We start from the raw sequence: 21,098 nt of genomic DNA, 5'->3' as shown, positions 1-21,098 counted from the left end.
TGACTTACAACGATTCATTTAGTGACCGTTTGAAGTTACAGCAGCACTGAAAATAGTGGCTTATGACCGTTTTTCAAACAACCATTGCAACACCCCCATAATCACGTGATCAGAATTCAGTTCTTTGGCAACTGATTCATATTTATGACGTTTCAAGCGTCCCAGGGTCACGTGATCGTCTTTTGTGACCTTCTGACAAGCAAAGTCAACGGGGAAGCCAGATTCACTTAACAACCATCTGGCTAATTTAACAACTGCAGTGATTCACTTAACAACGATGGCAAGAAAGGTTGCAAAATGTGACAAAATTCACTTAACCACTGTCTTGCTTAGCAACAGAAATTTTGGGCTCAATTGTGGTCGTAGGTCGAGGACTACCTCTACAAATAGATGTCCCCTTCAGCTAGCACTAACTTGCACAGCTGAAACTTGGAACTGAAATGCAACAGAAACCCATATTATATAAACTGCAACAAAGTCTTTATAGTTTAAATTCTGCAGTTTTAAGTACTTAAATTCCAGTTTGTTGGCCTTTTGATGCATGACGAGTAGAAATGGAAAGATCTTAAATCGTAAGGTAAAAATATATGGCTTTTAAATAAAGAATTTATAGAACCACATCCCAACTGCAGCGTTAAGTTTTCAAATGTCTTTGAAGCCTGACTGGATGTTAGTATAGTACATACAATAAATCACTAAAGCAAACTTTATCATCAATGGGCATAGCAACAGAGGCTCCTAAAGTAAGCTTGCTGGCTACCATAGTAATTTGAGGTTCTATTGTAAATCTCCATCCATATTAATTTAACTAGCTACAAGAGGTGTCTTGTCTTAAGTTTCTACTTCTTCAATTTCATTCAACTCCAAACCTATATTCATATAGCTTTCTACATAAATAACCCCACCCACTGAACTGTGAAAATTTGGTAGGTTTTAATGAATTATTGCAAACCCAGTCACTTTATGTCATACAAAACAAACAAATAAAACTCCTAATTTTGGACAAATCTGTTATTTGGCGTGTGTAATATATGCAACAGATTTGCTTGATCTCATCCTCCAATATGATATTGCATGTAAACAAATGGCTGAAGTACACAGAAATACATATATCAAATCTCTTTGATAGTATATGTGAACTTACCGCATTTTACATTATATTGGCATTTAGTACGGCACTACCAGAGGTTTGTATATTTGGCATTATGCTTCAGATCAGTGCACGGATCACTGATTAAAAACAGAAAGAAGTTGTTGCAGCATTTTGTGAAAACCATCCTTTTCTCTTTCTAAAACTACTTATTAAATCCTTAGCTCATTCTCAAACAAACATAATACTGCGTCAAATTATAAGGTAACACAGATTCTCCTATCTATTGTGAGATTATAACAACATAATTTTCTACCGAACAAAACAGGTTTCACAGGCATGTAATGCATAAAGCCAGGGCAAAACATAAACGGTATCATCGGTTTTCTTTCTGACATCCCCTCCTCTCATTTGGCGGCCAAAAGCTGCTCTTACTAAGGCTTTGAGCCAATCTTTTGCAGAAAATGTGAAAATCGGGCTGAATTGTACGGTTCTACCTTTCTTGAAGCTTTAAATAACCTGAGACCTTCCTCCCATAATCTTTCTCTTTGTATCCTTTAACTTCTGGGCTTTACAACAGATTGACCTCATTGTTAGCAGCTGGATGAATGCCTAATACACAGGTCGGCAACCTGCGGCTCCCAGGCCTCCTCCCTCTGCCATGTTTACTTTTCAAAAAAAAAATCAATTTAAACTTCTCACAAAAAACTTGAAAAGTTTAAATTGATTGGTTGGTTTGTGGGACCGCCCACAAACCTCTGTTTTTAACTGTACTTGGCAGAGTGGAGGAAGAGAGGAAGAAGTAAAAAGGTGAGCAGAGGGGGGGGGTGGAGGCTTGCAAATCTGCTGCCTTCGCCACCCCTTCGTTTGCGGTGGGGGAGGTTAGGGTTAAGGTTGCCCCCTTCTCCTCGCCGAGGCTAGCAGCCCCGGCGGGGAGAAGGCGCCTTCCCCCCCTTCCTTCTCCTCGCTGTGGGAGAAGGCGCGTTTCCCCCCCCTTCTTGCCGCGGATAGCAGCCTCGGCAGGGAGAAGGAAAGGGCGATTTCCCCCCCTTCCTTCTCCTCGCCGTGGCTAGCAGCCCCAGTGAGAAAGAAGGCGCGTCCCCCCCTTCCTTCTCCCTGCTGTGGTTAGCAGCCCCGGCAGGGAGAAGGGGCGATTTGCCCTCCCCTTCCTATGAGGGGAGGCAGCAGGAGCTTGCCGGGGCTGCTGCTGCCACGTCTCGCCTCTCCCTTTGCTGTTTGGACCAGTGTGGGACTGCTTGGACCCATGCGCTAAAATCCCCGCCATGGCCACCTCCACTCCGCTCTGGGCAGGGAGCGCCTAGTCAGGCCCTCCTCAGTCTACGGAAGAGCAAGCGAGGCGCTGCGGGAATCTCCGCCAGCGCTAGTCCTGGGGTGGTTGGGACGGAGTGCTGTCACTCTGCTCGGGTGCTTTTGGCGGGATGGGAAAGAAGTGGCACATGTAGATTGAAGTTCTCTGTCTCTTTCTCTCTTTGGCGGCGGCGGGGAAGAGAGAGAGAAGGATAAGGGAGGGGGCGAGGCGTTAAAACCCCCGCTCCAGTGGCCGCCTCCAGACTAGCGAGGATGTTGCCTGAGGTAATGGCGGGCGAGGGAGGCAGAGGCGAGCTGGGCAGAGCGGAGCCGAGCAAAGAGAGGATGGCAGGCAACCCCACCAGAGCCGGCTGACGGGAAGAGAGAGAAAGAGAGAGTGCGCGCACACTCTCCAAACCGCCGCTGTCCCGTTTGCACAGCTGCCGCATTCGTTCATGTTTGATGAGCGTGGCAGACCTCCGAACGGGATGGCAGCGGTTTGGAGAGTGCACGCGCACCTCTCCAAGCTGCTACCATCCTCTTTGCACAGCTGCTGCGTTCGTCCGTGTTTCTTTCAGTTTCTTTCAAACACGGAGGAATGCAGCAGCTCTGCAAATGGGGCGGCGGCGGTTTGGAGAGCTGCTGCATTCATCAGAGGTTTGGAGGTCCCAGGAGAGGGGCAAGGCATTCAGGTGGCTCCGGCGGCGCCCGGGCTGAAGGTGCCGCAGCAACCCAGTGCCCGTCGCCTGCGAGTCCGTCCCTCCCCCCACCCCCCCCCGTGTAAGCTGGCGGCACTGGGCAGCGACAGGTGCATGCGGCTCAGGATGTGGTGCGGGTGTAGGGGTGGTGTATGTTTTTGCTTGTTCTGCGCATGCGTGTGAGTGCCCACATGCATGCCTACATGCGCGCGCACATTTTGCGGCTCCCACTTTTTTGTGTGTATGACGGAACCGGTTCTGAGTGACTCTTGCTGTTTTGGGTTGCTGACCCCTGGCCTAATAGAACCAAAGTAGTTATCAGTAGTTGTGCCAAGTTTATGTAGTTGCCAGTCATGGTAGCAGACCATTTGTATTTACTACACGTAGACAATAGCAATGAAAAATACATTGGGTCTGAATATCAGAATAGAGTGAAAAGCTAACAGACTATGCAAAGAGACTCAACAAAACAAGATATAAAGTTTCAAGAACATTTAGATTGGCTTTGTACTAGTCATTTCCTGAATACCCAAAACAGACCAAAAAAAAAATGCTACTAAGACTCTGATACTGCAAAGTTGCGAAGGGGGGGGGGATGTAGGATAGAGATAACAAAAAATTAACCATCACATTCAAAATATGGAAAAGGGACAGTAAAAGTTGGGATATAAAGCTACAAGACAAAGATAAAGCAAAGGAGACAAACATTTTCCGACACATATTTAAAATTCCATCTCCTGTTTAGCATTTCCTTATGATAATGACAGACCTCAAGAGTGTCCAAACAAAGCACAGGAATTATACAACTAGGTCATGAAGTCTCCCAGTTTTGGGTGATTTTCCCCCCCCATCTTTGGTGGACATGTAACAAAACTAGAAAATGTTGAGATGAAATATGTGTTTTGATATAGAAAATTTAAAAGTGAATGTACCATTGACATCAGAAACTTTTTTGAGGGACTTAATGAACAAACAAATGGAGACATCTTATGGAACTTTACTTTTATATATGCTAACAGCCGAAAGACTTTACAGGTAATCCTCATCTTAGAACCACAGTTGAGGCCAGTTGTTAAGTGAGACATCTGTTAAGTGAATTTTACCCATTTTACGACCTCTCTTACCACACTGTTAAGTGAATCACCGCAGTTGATAAGTAAGTAACACAATTGTTAATGGAATCTGGGTTCCCAATTGACTTTGCTTGTCAAGTTTTCAAAAGGTGATCACATGACCTTGGGACACAGCAATGTCATAAGTATGGATCAGTTACCAAGCATCTGAATTTTGATCACATGATCATGGGGATGCTACAAAGGTCATAAGTGTGAAAAACGGTCTTTGTTCAGTGCCGATGTAACTTTGAATGATCACTAAATGAACTGTTGTAAGATGAGGACTACCTGTATATGCTCTAAGGTGAAAAGACTTACAAATAATAAAGTTGATATGATTGATGGAGATGATGAAATTGAAAGCCTTGATGAAAAAGAAGACTGATAAATTTTATTTCTACTTGGAAACTTTTTTTGGACTTTTTGCAAGAAAGTAAAAGAAATGGAAAGTTAATTTTGGGATTTGATGATAGAATTATATTGGTTTTTGGAAATAATGTAAACTAATGTTAAATTTAGAATAAGGTGTGATGTAATTTTTTTTACTTACATCTGTACCAAAAAGTCAGAAATCATTTTTTCTATTTTTCTCCTTCCTCCCTCCCTCCCTCCCTCTCCCCTTAATTTTTACTTTTTTCTTTCTTTGATTTTTTCCAAATCCTTTTCTTCTTTTTTTTGTAAATTTGTATTTAAAAAACAAACATATAAAAACATATACTCATGCAGTCAGGAATGGGGAAAATTTTTTGCTTTGAACCCAAAAAACAATCCAGTGTTCCAAAGGTTCTGAGAAACCATTTTCAGTTAACCACACTTTAAGGTAAAACAAAACCCAGAGGAGAAAGTAGAGTTAGGGTGATGTAGACTGTCCCCCCCACCATTCCCCTCTGTTTTTTTCAAGTGCAGCATAACCCACTGGCCCATGTGCCTTAAAGTCTTCATAATGCCCTATATTCTTTAGCTATCACCAGTCCCTCACTATGATATATCCAATGGTCACCTGTTCCACAAACTTCCCAGTGACCATTAATTTCCCAGAGTGGTCTAGCTAACTGGGCTGTCTAGATCACTAGATCTTGATCACCCCTTCCCTTCCTTCCATCTCTCAGAGATTGAGGTTCTTAGCTTCTTCCATGCTCCCACCATCACAACTCCACTCCTATCATTTTATTCCATGCATGGGTCCAAAGATCCCAGACAGGCGCAGATCACCCAAAACAAGCAATTCCATGTACAGTTCATGCACACAATATTTTGCATATCTCTACAAAGCACTTTCTGTAACATAGCACAAATTTAAGCAGGACTCCAAAGGTTAGAGAGAGAAATGAAAGCATTTTGTTGTGCAACTTTGGTTTTAATATGCCTTAATTTTAAGACATTAATATTTTTATTTGAATTTACGAATCAGAGTAGCAAACTTTTATGGCAACACATAGGCCTCAGTTGAATTTTATGTAACTCTCACCTTAATTTTAAAAAATCAATTGCAAGAGATCCTTTGAGAAGAGCACTTTATCCCTTTATTGGAAATTGTTGTAAGACAGAGGGAGGGAAGAAAGAGCAAAGCAATGGATATCAATCCTAAGAAAATATGGCCTTTTACAGAAAAAAAAATCTAAATAAGCAGAGGTCTCAGGATTTCATAGTACATGCTCTGTACAATCAATTTTATATTAATCAAGTCTCTTAATGAGAATATGTTGGTGTGACATCCTGACAGACGCAAAAGAACAAATAAATGTATGCTTGCCATATCTTGATATTTTCATGTTTCACAAAAATCTTCTATTTGTCTGTTTCTATCTTGTCACAGGATATTGTGAGAGCTTTCAAGAGTGGATAGCAATGTATGTCCAAAGATTCTTTGACCCAGTTCAATATTTTTTCTTTATTTGTAACAGTGTAAGATAGAAAAGGATTGATTTCTCTAAGAATCAGAGTCCTTCACTAGATACCGTGTTTCCTTGAAAATAAGACCCAACCAGAAAATAAGCCCTAGAATGATTTTTTTCAGGACGCTCGTAATATAAGCTCCACCAAAAATAAGCCCCAGTTAAGATCCTCAGTGAATCATCATGAATTTAGTACCGTATTTCCCTGAAAATAAGCCCTAACCAGAAAATAAGCCCTAATGCATCTTTTGGAGCAAAAATGAATATAAGACCCGGTCTTATTTTGGGGAAACATGGTAGCATCAGCTCTATTTTAACTGATAGAAAACAGTACCAGCTAAAGCAAATAAATCCATTCTCTTTCCTATTTTTCATTTTAGAAGACAGTAGAATGCACCAAACTGATTTTTGATCTATGTAAATTGTAAGTAAGCTGTTGTTTATGGGGAAATTAATTAAGAGCTTTAATTAAACTTAGGGAGCTACCGCTCTCAGCTACCAGAATGTTAATTTTCAGCTATTCATCTCCACCCCGAACCAACCCAGTGATGCCCTTGATGTGATGTCCCGTTGTCTGGAAGCGGTACAGATTTGGATGGGAGAAAACAGGCTTCGACTCAACCCGGCCAAGACTGAGTGGCTGTACATACCGTCATCTCGTTTAGTCCAAGAGGTTCCATCTCTGACTATAGGAGGAGAGATGTTACCTCCCATTGATAAAGCACGCAATCTGGGCGTCCTCCTAGATTCACGACTCAGTTTTGAAGATCACATTGGAACCGTGGCTAGGGGGGCATTTGCCCAGATTCGTCTTATATACCAATTGCGCCCCTTTTTGGACCGAGATGCCCTACGTACAGTCACCCACGCACTCGTTACCTCCCGTATTGATTACTGTAATGCTCTCTACATGGGGCTGCCCTTGAAGACCACCCGGAGGCTTCAGCTGGTGCAGAATGCAGCTGCACGGGTTGTGATGGGAGCTTCCCGATACTCCCATATTACACCCCTCCTGCGTGAGCTGCATTGGCTACCAGTTGCCCTCCGGGTGAGATTTAAGGTGCTGGTACTTACCTTTAAAGCCCTACATGGCTTAGGTCCGGGATACTTGCAGGACCATCTGCTGCCGGGAACAAATTCCCATCGTCCAGTACGCTCACACAGAGAAGGCCTCCTCAGGGTACCGTCAGCTAGGCAATGTCGGCTGGCGACCCCCAGGGGGAGGGCCTTCTCTGTGGGAGCACCAACCCTATGGAATCAGCTCCCCCCTGAGCTTCGGATAGCCCAAAACCTCCAATCCTTTCGCCGCGGCCTCAAAACACACCTGTTCCACCAAGCTGACCTAGACTGACAGGCATTTCAATTAATTTATATTTAGTATTTTTAATTCATTTTAAAATTCTCTAATTTTTATTGCACTGATGTTCTCAATTTTCATTTTATCTTGATTTATGTACTTATTATATGTTTTATTGTGAGCCGCCCTGAGTCCTTCAGGAGATAGGGCGGGATATAAATCCCATCAATAAATAAATAAATAAATAAATTTTCAAACCTTCTCCCTGTCTGGAATCTGCATCAAATAGCCATCATCCAATGCCAGACTATCTTCATCTCTACTCAGTGATCTCTATGCTGTCTCCTCTTTGGTGATCTTGAATCCTCCCTGAATCCAGATCTATTCTGTAGTTTGAATTTGTTTAATGCCATGTTTCCTTACTAGCCATTTTCTCCTCCCCTCCTCCTCCTCCTTTGATTCCAACAATAACTCTCTCTGTCCTTGCAAGCTCCTTAACAAGACACTCTGTGCATGCATAAAAAAACTTTAATTTTCTCCCAGCTCTTTCCCAGCATCAGTTTATCAACTGAAAGTACAGCTTCTATGTCTGGAGGATCATATCTCAGGATGGTAAACAGTATTTATCTACTCCTTCTTTCACTCTTATATTTTACCTCTTGATCTGCAGACCGAAGAACATATCTTTGAATATTACCAACAAACACCTCACTTTACCAACAAACACCAGGCCTCACTTTTAAAATAAGAATCTATAAGGGTCAGAGCCTAAATTAAAGGTAAAACATCTCTGGATTTCATGTGTATTTTGGATCATATTGTATAAAAGAAAAAAAGGAAAAATATCACTGTTTTGCTGCTGAATTTCAATAGTGTAATCCTGAAACTCTGAATGCCATAAAAATAAAACTGTAGCTCCCTCCTACATGAATAATCAAAACTAGTGTATTGGAAAAGCCCAATAGTTTCTTTACAATGTCTAAGTGTATTTCAAACTTAAATCAGGCATAAACCTCAGTTATTCAAAACTGATGCTAGGATATAATCTATGAAAAATGTCGTAGCACACTTTTCCAGCTATTCCTGAGAACGTAATATAAAAAGCAAGACACTCTAAAAAGTAAAAATTCTTCTCCTTCTACATTTAAAAAAATACTACTAGGCCAACCCATAACGCAGCAATGTTTCCAAGATTTAGATGTGCAACTTTTTTAAAAAAAAAAAATTAAAAACCTAACCTCACTATCCTTAATTTCAAAGTCCCAAAATATCAAGGTATACAAGAAGGATAAAAATGGATACAATATTTTACTAACTTCATTAACTGCAAAATGACAACCATAAAAAAATTATAGGAAATTGTGCTGCATTAAATACTGTAGGCAGGATGTCATGAATAAAGTATACTTAATTTGAAAAAAATGTATTATACCTCTTAGAACAGAGGTCCCCAACCTTTTGGGCAACAGGGACCAGTACATGGTTTCGTGTCCTGCCTGCATCCCACAGATGGGACTTTGCTTGTTTGTGTGGACCAGTTACTGGCATGCTGCGGCCCAGTACCGGTCCACGGACAGGGGGTTGGGGACCCCTGTCTTCTATCATATATAAATTGTTTAAATAAATAAATCATGTCAGCATAAAAGAACATTCATAACAAAGAATGTAGTGCTCTATATCAAATATCAGCAGGCACCTGTCTTTAAACATACACTGCATCTAAGTCTAGGACACAGCACCTGGCTTTTACTCACACAACCCTGCTCCCATCATCTAAGCATACAGGCTTCATGTATCAAAGGCTGGATGATAAAGAAAGGACAGAGACATACACACCTTTGCATTCATATTATTTTTTTACCCTTCAAATTAAACTGGCCTCTAAACACTTCACAGATTACTAGCCACATTCAGGTTGAAGCATATAGATATATTGCTATAATGTTTGTGGCCTGCAGTTTAAAATGCTTATCATTCAGCCATTCTTGAATTTTTCACAATAAAGCACTGCAAGTTAACAAGTAATTTCAAATTATTCTGACTGGAAGGTTAAGAAAACAGATGGAGGATAAAGTAATGAGCATTTATTAGTTTAAATAACATTATTTTTCCTTTTTTTTTGGTCTTTTTTACGGTATTGCTAAAACTGCAGAAATTATTTGAAACATTAAGTGGGGCTTAGAGCCCAGAAGAGGTGACTATGATGTAAACCAAATAAGTTATATGAAGTGGAGCTGGGATTTTTCAAGATTTTTTGGTCCTGGGCTGGAGATATTTTAAAGGTTTGGGTGCTTATACTACTGGTTTCATACATTTGTTTTTAGGTAATTGATGGGGAGAGCATGGCAGTGGTTTTTGCCAGGTTCTAGATGCCATAAAAAGGGGAAGACTGTGTTAAAGCTGCTTGGCCTGCATTATATTACAATCTCAAATCAAGTTTAACTGTTTTATGGAGATGTTCACCCTATCATATCAATAGCACTACAATAGCCAACTCCCTATGACCAGTTTGTTCATTAGTAATACTGGTCTTACTTATATGGATTATTATTTTAAAATAAATTACGAATTGGGAGAACTATCTTCTAGATTTGGATTTTAAATAGAACATATTATTGTCACCTTCATCTCAAATTGAACTCTATTAAATTATACTCATTTGTATCAAGCCATAAGAAAGCTAACGTTTCTAAGTATGTCAGCAATCTTAAATAATTGGATTACACTAGATTAGACTGTTAAGTGATTATGCCTTGTGGTAATTAAGTATTTTACTTTATATGAAGGCTTGAGAGTCAACTGAGTTGAGCAGCCACAGAAATAGAATGAATAAACAAACATCAGTGACAGAGAAAGTTGCATTGTAATCCAAGCAAATATTTCATAGATCCTTAAGAAAAGTAATAATTGATGACTCAATGAACTTGTTTGTAGTTACTATTGCTACTCAACAATTACCTTAAATGTCCAAAACAAAAATCAAAACAGTTACAGATTTGCAGATGAGGCAACTGTTCAATTTTTCTCAAGCAAGTAAAATGGGTTCATTTCTCATGTTAAGTCATGCTTCATTCGACCATGATTTGTTGATTAACCCACAATATAACACTTAGCCACAGTAAAACAAGACATGAAATCATCTTCATTTGCAAACCGTTTTTATGGCTTTGTTTCTATTAAATGTAGCAATAGTGATAAATTCAGTCAACCATGATTACTCCAACAAGAACAATTACTCATAATACTGTAATACTACAGGCAGTCCTTGACTTATAACCACAACTGGGGCCAGAATTTCTGTTGCTAAACCTGGTGGTTGTTAAATGAGTCGGGCCTGATTTTACGACCATTTTGCTATGATTGTTAAGAGAATCACTGTGGTTGAATGAGTCATGCGGTTGTTTAGTTCATTTGGCTTCTCCCACTGACTTTGCTTGTCAGAAGCTGGCTGCGAAGGTCACAAATGGCAATTACACAGCTACAAAATGCTGCAACCATAGTTTCCAAGTGCCTAAATTTTGATCCCGAGACCATGGAGATGCTGTGATGGTTGTAAGAGCAAGAACCAGTTGTTAAGTCATTATTTTTACTGTCACTGTAACTTTGAACGGTTGCTAAACAAATGGTTGTAAGTCAAGGACTACAAGCATAACATCTGCTTTGCTGTCTCTTCCCCCTCCCCGCTGCCAAAGCAGAATAGAAGAAAGGTTTTTGAAAATTACAGTGCTGAGCTCTAGAAACAGGTATTATTAAGGCCAGAGACTGATAGTTTCTGCTTGCTTTAAATTCCAGCACTGTTTTAGATCTTATCTCCCTTTCTTCCCCCACATTCACAGACACATGTAGAACAACAAATTATGGCTCACTCAAAAGGTCTTATTCTACAAAATTTATGGATGTAAAATACAAAACAACCGCTCTCATATTTTATAAAAATAACATCTCAAATACACTGTGATATTATTGGTGTCTGCAAGCACTGTAATTATATTTTTATCCTAAGAAACCTATAATAACTGCCTCTTTTGGATAACGTTTGTATGATAATGTTTCTTCACTTGATTAGACAAATCAAGTTTCTTACTTGGATACATTCCATATTTAATTTTTCACCCAGTCACGCTAATATTATATCCAGAAATGCTTATGCAAACTTTCTTGTATAAGAGGAACAAGATTTAGAAGACAACAAGTATTTAAATTAAAGTATTTTCATTTATTGGGGAGGGGAGAGATTAAATCAAGAAATAAATTTTTTGAAGAAAAAATGGAATGTGCTTACCAATATTTTATTATCTACTTTATCGCTCTTGACTTCAAGTTTGACTTTCTTTTTCACAGAAATCTTTATCTTCCTTCCAATCACATCCTTGACGCTTTCTGAAATAGTAGAGAGCATAAAATACTTTCAAGTATCCAGGATCTGAAAAAAAATCTATATATTTATACTATTATTTTATCCCCCCAAGTAAAAATTCATCAAAGTAAATAATAAACAAATAACATTCTTCCTCTCTTATTAACAGCTCCAAAGTGAAATATTACATGAACTCCGTTTTAAAAATCTCCCGTGTTTATGGGTTGACTGTAAAGACTAAGGAATGGTAAACCAAAACAAAATTACTCCTTATAACATACTTGGCCCCCCTTACTGTCATGTGAAAAATAAGTATACCCCATTTAAATCTTTTCCTGTTTCAACACATTTCAACATAATTTTATTTTCATTTCAACACTACAGATAGAGGGATATATCAAATACCACACATCATTTTCATTTTGTAGTCCACTATGTAATTTAAATATCAATGCAAATTTGGAATATGAAAATGTAAGTACATACTTATATAAACCATTACCTCAGATAACCTAAAATTAGAATCAGATCAGATGTAAATGTTTAGAATATTGTTAGGGAGGATCTGGGAGGAACCTATCAGACTTTTGGTTTGATTTGTTCGTTGTTGCTGAAATGCATGGTATCACCATTTCTAGACTGAAATTGCTTACAGGTGTCTACAACCCTCAGAAAGGTTATAAACACCTATAAGTCTGGGAATGAATTTCAAAAGATTATCAAACAATTAGACATCAATGATTCCACTGTCTAGAAAATATTAATATGCCCATATCTGTTTTAAAAAACTTTAAATGAGGTGTACTTTTTATATAACTAAATGCTTGATTTTATTTATACTAAGATATTCTACATAACAGCCATTTTCACTCTATACGTAAATATAATTTTTGAAAAATGACCATCACTGTCCCTCCCATCCACACATCGGAATACCACAATAGTTCCAAATATTTTTCTCCGACAGAATTAAAATGGGATCTCCAAAATATATAATGACACTCCCTCTAGCAATCAAATCTCTGACTTATGGCCTATCAACATAGTTGTCCTTGAACTATGCACAAAACAGATTACAGTGGTGGACTCTAAGCACAATAATTTTCTCCTGTAATATTTTTGTATTCTAGGTATTCCAGTTTAATACCAAAATACTGAGCCAAGAACATGAAAAGCTGCCATTCCAAAATGGGCTTCACAGAACTGTTACTCAAACTGCTGTCATAGTTTGATGCCAAATTTTCATTCAATTCTAATACCATCTGTCACAGGTCACAAACAACTTCCTTCTCAAAGACTTTTCATGCGTTGTTTTTCTTTCTTTCTTTCTTGCTCTCTCTCTGCATAAGAAGTAGACTAGAGGTCATAGGCAGAACTATATTTAAAACTCAGACTTAGGGAAAGGGGATTTCTTGCACAGGCTAGCTAGCTCTTTAGCAGATGAAAGAGGTTACATCATTCATCTTCACTTGTGCAATAGTGTTGTACTCGGCCTGCCCTGAAGCATTTCATTTTCCCCCCTCCTATTTACAATGCCATGAAAGTGCCTACGGTCAGATCTATACTAATACGTTTGTCATCTTATACAAGGATAAATCACATGTGCTAATTTGTAAGCTGCCCAGTCACCTTGCAGGAGAGATGGGCTGCACAGAAATTTAATAAACAAACAAATAAGTAAATACATAACTCATGAAAGAAGATATAAATAAAATGAAATAAACAAATAAAATACAATAGTAAAATAATAGCATAGCAAAATACCAAAACCAGCCCTAACTATTATTCTAATGGAACTGATTTGGTCTAATGCAGAGGTCCCCAACATTTTGGCCACCAGGGACCGGTTATGTGGAGAGAGGTTTTTCCGCAGACCAGAGGGGATGTGGTTTTGTGTGTTGCCTGTATCCCGCGGATGGGGCCTTGCTTGTTTGTGTGGACCGGTTGCTGGCATGCCACAGCCCAGTACCAGCTTGGGGACCCCTGGTCTAGTGGATAAGGAACCAGGCTAAAAACCAGGAAATTATTCTAGTCCTGTCTTATGAATGAAAGATGGCTGGGTGACTTTGAGCCAATAATTCTCTCTCAGCCCAACTCAGGTTGTTGTTGGGGGGGAAATAGGAGGAGGAAGGATTATTAGGTATGTTTGCCACCTTGAGTTATTTATGAAAATAATAAACGCGAGATTAAAAAAATTTAAACAAGTAAACTTAAGATTTTTTTTAAAAAAGATGGAGTCTGGTGGTCTGACTGTCTAGGGGAATTTTTTTAGGATTTTTGTGCAATGGAAAGCAAGCAGCTTTGGATTTGCTTTTGTTATACAGATAGGGTGTGTGGTTGTGTGGCGTTTACAGGCTTTCCTGGGGAGAAGAAAAAGAGAAACAAAAGCAGTGATGGCCTGGCAGTTTCTATTAATCTGGAGGAGAGGAAAGGTGGTTGCAGGCTGGCAAGAATAGTGAATAGAGGTAATGGATGACCTACAAGAAGATGGGGAAATGCTGGGAGAGGAAGAGATACGAGAAAAGTTCCATCCGTCCTAGCCAGTGTGGTTCTCTTAGATTGGGAAGCTGGAAGCTAGAAGAAGCAGAGGGATATGTGAATAAATGTGGAAGAAGGTACAGCAGAACAGAGGATTCCCTGAAGTCTAGATGGCAGGATAAGAGGCTATGAAGGTCATGAAGGAGAACAGAAAGAGGCAAAAAAGGACATGGAGAAAAAGACAGATGGGTAGAATAGGGATTGGAATTGTGGAGGATTGTGCAAGAAAGTGAAGTTGGGAATAGCAAAGAGGAGAAATGGAAAAAATAGAGATGAGATGGGATTATGGAACTTTGGAAGGGTTATGGAGAAAGGAATAAGGATTAAAGGAGAATGCAGAAAAGACGTGAGTACATACAAAGACAGAACTATTTTGGAATGTATGTGTTAGCAGACAGGGCAAGTGGTAAGCAGCTGAATTGGGGCTAGTGGTGATGGCAAATTGCAAAGACATTGATTGGGTTAGCAATTATGGGGAATGGCGACTGCCTCAAATCATTATTCCACTGTTCCATAAGAACAACAGCTTCTTAAGGTCACATTCATTCACAACTTCATTGTTGATGAGTCAGCAGATGTGGTAGTGTACAAGCAATAAGGAATGGCTTTGAAACAAAAGGAACAGCTACTATCAAGACAATGCTCAGATACGTGTGGCTTGAGCCCATTCCAAGAAATTTAAATTGGGCAAACATATCAGACAGGCCCATCCCTATTTCATAAAAATGAAATGATGGAAAGAAGCACTTGCAAGACTGAAATGAAGGAGTGTCAGATCCTTTAATAGTTTTAATTCAATGGCTGGCTGCACAGAGGCTGGTATTTTGGTTTGACTTTGTAAGCTGGGGGTTGCAAGTCCCTTGCATTTGAACCTAACAGATTTTCCTTTTGCGAGTCCAATCCTGGGGTCAAGCTGACAGTGAAATCTCCTTGACTTCTGGTGCTGGGAAGAGGAAGTTTAGGAGGGGAGGAGGAGTTCATTAACCTGTTCCCAGAAAATCTTGGGTTTGACTCATGCTGGTGGTCACTCATTAAACCTTATGTTTTTTTACAGCAGAGCATTTGGCTTGTGATCTGAAGATGAAGAACACTGTTATTAGTCCTTTGCCATGATCTGATCACTGCCTGGTTCATACAAGCCTTATTACCCACGTAGGATAATAGGCCAGATTAAAACAATTCCTTCACCCCCAGCTATTCATGCCTCTAGATCAGGGGTGTCAAACTCAATTTCATTGAGGGCCGCATCAGCATTGCAATTGCCCTCAGGGGGCTGGGTGGGTGTGGCCTGTGTGGGTGTGGCCTACTGGGTGGGCGTGGCTAGAGTGCATATGGCCTACTGGGTGGGCGTGGCCAGCTCTACCTCGTTCGCAGCAAGGCTGCCTATGGGGGCCTGGGCAGGAGTGGGACAGATCTGAGGGTCTCTGGCAGAAGGAGGGTCTCTGGGCCAGGGCCAAGGCAGTGGGGGCCATTCCCTCACTGTTTCCAGGATGGCTTCGCGGGCCGCATGAAACCACTTCACGGGCCAGATCTGGCCCCCGGGCCTTGTGTTTGACATGTCTGCTCTAGATAGACTGAAGTATAATTATGAGGGTGTTCTCCGAGCTTGGTGGTTTTCTTGCAAATGTTTCATTACCAAACTGGGCCACACATCAATATGGCAGGCAGGTCAATTGCTTGGTGAAATTCTCGAACAAAGAAATGGCCAACAGCTGGATGTGAATGCCACCTGTGAAATTGCAACTCTGTTTGTCAGTTGTGGGGTGCTGCTAGATTTAATGAAGAGCAACTCTTCAGGTGCCAGTAAACAAAAGCAGGAAATGAATATATTGGAACTGAAATAAATTACAACTCATATTTGGGTGTACATTGTGGGAATAAGAAGGGCAATGAAGTATCAGGTCTTCTTACAAATTAGACTAAGCATCTTTACAGGCCTTTTTATCATACATGCTGTGTTATATTTTATATTGCATGCTGTACTTTATTTTAACAAGTCTAAGACTGTCATATAATAAAAGTTTGATAATACATCTCTGCTCTTATTTCAGTTCCAATGCTCTAATATAAGGTGCCTGTTTCCTACTGGGGGAGACCATCCATAATTAATGCATCTTTATATTAGGTCTTTACAATGCATTAACTTATGGAGTACAAAGACTAGCAAAGAAATCCTATCTGCAAATTGATCTACACAAATGATGGAGGTGGCCACTGAAAGCAAAACTAAAGGGAAATTTGCTCAGTTCTAAAAATACAGAATGACCTCCAAATCACCCACAGATATACTATTAAGCTTTAACTCTAAATATTAAGGTTAATATAAACTTCAAAGCAATTAACTGATGCTTCCAACATTAGATAATTCAAATTTATTCAGAATATGCAATATACTAATGCTTTATTGTATATTAATTTGTATCGTAAGTTTATCTCTCTCTAGAAGTTGCCCAGAGCATAACTGAAGTATGTTGATGGCTTAAAATAAATTATATAAAGTGCTAATTTTAATCAAAATGATTCTATTTGGCTTGGTGTCAAGGTATCTGCATCTCTTTTTATCTAGGATCAATCCATTTGATCATGTAATTTAGGGGAAATTGTTGATAGTAACTCCTCCTCCTGAAAGATTAGAGACTGTGACTACAAATTGCTTGTTCATTATAACTTCCATATTGTGAAATAGCTATTTACTGGAGGTCATGCTTGCTTTGAACTTACTGGCCTCCCAGAAGCAGTTTCTACCAGAATTCATCTAAAGGATCTTTTTAATTACTTAAGATAGCACCACAGAAATTGTTTCTATTGTCCAGCTTTAAGACAATTAAATAACTGTTGCCACTGTATTTATCTTTACATTATTGTAGTGTAGATGTTTTCCTTTGTAAACTGACATGCACATGATTACAATGGTCTAAAAATCTAATAAATATATAATTAATTTCTACTACAAGTTCTTCAATAGTCAATTATTCTGAATGAGTTTATATCATACATATATATATATAAACTTTTCTACAATATTTAGAGCAAGCTCACACATTCACTTGGAAATGGTTTTTTCCCCAACTGATACATTTATAAAAAGAGCACATTTTCCCATCTGATCCATTTATTGTGTATTTAACTACATATGTATTACCAGATTTTCAGTGAAGCATCATTTACTCATTCAGTGTTCTTGAGATATTTTGAGTGTTTCCGTATCAGCAAATCTGCTTACAGAATCATTTACCAGTATATTGTTCAATAACACAGATATATGACAAGCTCAGTTTTTACATTATGCTAGATTCCACCGAGTTCTACCAAGAGGTAAATGGACCACACTACACACTGCCACACAGCTAGAAGCTAAGAAAATTTCCCCCAAGTTCTGCATGCATGCCTGCACAATCAAAATTCAGTCCATTTCCTGGGCAGTGTTCCGTTTACTGTTCTGAACTGGAATAAATTAAACTGTGCCTTTGCACTACTACCATGTTTCTTTATATAAACATATTTCAAAAGCTTTTATTGTAACAGTCGGACTAAAATTTAACATTTGCAAGTAAATCTACTTGGACAGCTTGTTAAGCCCACCTAATTCAAGAAACAGCCCTTCTACATCTATTAGCACGAGTATTGCAAAAGTGGAAAAGGAAGAAAAATAGTACATAGCTGGGCAAAATAATATGCTGTATTTTTGGAAGGTGAACAGCCGTCCTTTCACAATGTCTGAAAACCTCCTATACTGTACATATTTGCTTGTGTGAAAGCTCCACTGAGTGAGATTTCTTCCAAGTAAACATAGAAATGAATAAGGCAATCCAGAACACCCTTCTCCAAATATTTAGCCTGTACACATATATGAGTGGACTATGCAAAAAAGGGTATTTTTATGACTCAGAATTTAATATGGTTTTAATCTGTTCAACGAGCATTCTCAGAATTTGGCATAATAAGAGGAGCAACAAACAATATGAAAGTAAATTACAGTAATCAGTACAGGAAAAGACATGATGCATACTTAATTATTTTGTCAGCATTATATATTCACCAGCTGCCCTGATTTTGGACTACAGGAAAGCATATGCAAGCCTACAATAAGCAAACTGTGTGTTCTTCAAAAGGTTTTAATGCAGCAGATCCTTTTTAAATAATAACAGAGGAAACATTTCTTTAATTAAACAAGATTGAAAGAGCCAAGAACACCGGATCTGTCCATCGGCAATTCCTTTTCATAACAAGATGTAGGCAAAGATGACCCCCCCCCTCCACAGTGGGACCAGCAACAGATGCTTTGACAATCTTCCTTCTTGGCTTTTACACCCCCTGAAGCACTGGCAACCATTTGCCCTAAATCACGATTTGCCAAGCGGGAGAAGTACACCCAGGATTCCTAAGTTAAGGAAAACCTCTGCCCGCGTCTTCCGTGGAGAAAAGCTCCCCAAGGCATCCAACTGAGGCGGGAAAGGAAGATACCACACCAGCACTTGGAGGCGATGGAAAGCTGTTAAGTTTTCTCCCTCTGACCGGTCGCCATTCCGACGTGAAAGAAAAGGAACTCTTGGCCCGAAGGAGCAAGCCGCGTTCAAGCAACCGCCTCGAGGGGTTAACAGCGTTTTTAGACTGAAGTTTTCCTACAGACGCCAAGCGTTCCGCTCCATTTGCCTATTACAATGCTTTTCAACCTTGGCCACTTTAAGATGGGTGGACTCCAACTCCCAGAATTCCCCAGCCAGCAACGCTGGCTGGGGAATTCTGGGAGTTGAAGTCCACCCATCTTAAAGTGGCCAAGGTTGAAAAACACTGGCCTCTTATCACCGAGGCTTTGCAAAGGCTGCGCAATCTCCCTTTGCCCCGCATCTCCCCCTCCCGTCCACAAGTTAAATCTCTTCCAGGAACAGAGGAGCCAAAGGGCGAGCGAGAGCTTCGGCCGTCCCTTATCTTTCCCGCCACGCCTTCCTTCCCCTTCCCCCCCCCCCCATAGAGCATTTCACGCAAAGGCTAAGAGACTGCGGGACTACCGGGGGGGAGGGGGCCATTTCATCCCACACCTCCGCATCGCTGTCGGGGAAACGGCTCCTCCTCCTCCACCCCCCCCCCACCTTCCAATCTCCCGCGCTCCAGTGTCCACCATTCACCCGAAGGGGGGGGGCGCCGAAAAGAGAAGGAAGCGCACATGCTTACCCAGCAACTCTTTGGGAACGTCCGCGCTCTCTTCGGTCATCCTTGCCGGCGCTTTTGCCTTCCCTCTCTGGAGCGCGAGCGAGGAGGCGGAGGCGTCGCTTGCCGGCGGCAATTAACTCGCCTTTCCCCGCTCTCCGCCCTCACCTTCTTAGGTGCCCCCCTCGGGGCGACGCGAATGAATGCCAATCAGCTGTTTAGGGGAAGGAAAGGAAAGGAAAGGAAAAAAAAAAAAGGCCACGCAATCCCGCCGGGGCTGGTCTCCTTGCCGCTTTCGGAGTAGGAGGAGTGGGGAGGGGAGGATTGAAAAAGATTGGAAAACCGAAGGAGAGTTAGGAGATTATTGCCACAGGCGACGCCTCTTCATCTCAGCTGCAGGCAGGCGGGCTCCGCGAGGGAAAAAACCGCAGCCCAGACCGTCTTTCGCCCGGCTCGCCTCGCCTTCCCCCTGCCGCGTCTGCGCTCCTCGCTTTCGCTTTTTTCCTCTTTCCTCCTTCCTGGCCTCGGACGAGCTCGGCTCTCTTCTGCCCGGCTCCCCTCCAGCCTCACGCAGCCACCTCCCGGCCTGAGGTGCAAGCGGAAGGCGTGGGTGGAGGCGGCGCTGGCGGCATTCCTGGCTCCAGCGGACCCCAGCCTGGCCGGGGGCTTCCCTTCAGGCGCGCACACACACACAGCCCGCTCCGGCCAAGCGGCGGCCTCCTCTTCCCCCTCGTGAGAGCCGGCCGCGGTCTGAACGGCTGCCCGAGAAATGCCCGAGTTTTGGGCGAGAAAGCTCGTCTGGGCAGAAGGGAATTTTTTTTTTTACCCTTCACCAGCCCCTGCGTTAGCTCACGGATTCCATGCGCGCAACCAGGCAGGGAAGCTGGAGCGTAACATATAAAGGACCCTGGCGGCTCTCCCTTTGGTCCCTCCTTCGTTCCCACGAATTGCAGAATCTTACCGTAGCGGCCAAAACGACAACTACGGAGAGAGATCGGGAGCCATCTACCGGTTTCAGATTTACTAAGCCTGGGGAGGGAAAAAAAGATCCCTCCCTTCCCTTGTGCTTCCCACCATCTTTTCTTTTTTTTTTTAAAAAAAAAAGAAAAGCTTCTTTTTAAGGTTATTCGCGCTTGTTGAAAAGGAGCCCCGAGCCATCAAGCGAGGTTGGATCCGGATTACCCGAATGGTCGTTTTGTAATGCGGTTTTATTTCATTTAGCCACGTTCACAACCCAACTCCAGTTCATTTGAGTACTCTTGACGAGATGTTTACAACTTACCCAGCTGGAGCTGTCGTCTACAGAAGAAAAAGGCTTTGTTAAATGTGATTCCATGCAGATATCTGAGACTGCCTTAAAGAATGGGCTCGGATTCTTATAGGGGGGGAAATGCATTAATAAAATAGGACCAGTTCCAGGAACTTGGGAGGCACTAACTTTGTACCAGTATTCTTCAACGAAGCACTGTTTTAATCTCAAGCTTTCCTGAAGTATTGTTAGCAATATGGAGTTTGAAAGAATTGCCTCAAACACAGTGGTGCACTTTCAGATTTATTCTGTATCTTAGTTTCATTAGGAAACATGAAATGAATTTATTGAATTGCTTTTTTTATGTTGGTAGTGAAACTCTTCTGCTGCTTTTGGCTGATTC

At 41.0% G+C, this 21,098-nt stretch overlaps 1 protein-coding gene across 3 annotated transcripts in view; it reads right to left on the bottom strand.

The window, feature by feature from the left end:
* The window catches only part of CARMIL1 (capping protein regulator and myosin 1 linker 1), a 144,274-nt gene extending 123,938 nt beyond the window's left edge, over positions 1-20,336 (bottom strand). Inside the window, exons 1-2 of one of the 3 annotated variants that reach the window (XM_083359140.1) lie at positions 19,471-20,336; positions 11,686-11,783 (exon numbers count right to left, since the gene is read on the bottom strand). In XM_083359140.1, coding sequence (XP_083215266.1) covers positions 11,686-11,783; positions 19,471-19,510 — 138 coding nt within the window. In that variant the 5' untranslated portion in view covers positions 19,511-20,336. Of the gene's footprint in view, positions 1-11,685; positions 11,784-19,470 lie in introns of those variants that run through there. The other 2 variants (XM_083359139.1, XM_083359141.1) reach the window with 2 other exon arrangements.
* Between the last annotated feature and the right edge of the window lie 762 nt (positions 20,337-21,098).

The sequence above is a fragment of the Vipera ursinii genome (genome assembly GCF_947247035.1).
Source record: "Vipera ursinii genome assembly, chromosome: 3".
NCBI lineage: Eukaryota > Metazoa > Chordata > Lepidosauria > Squamata > Viperidae > Vipera > Vipera ursinii.
The sequence above is the reverse complement of the archived record's forward strand: the minus strand, read 5'-3'. Positions and strand labels throughout refer to the sequence as shown.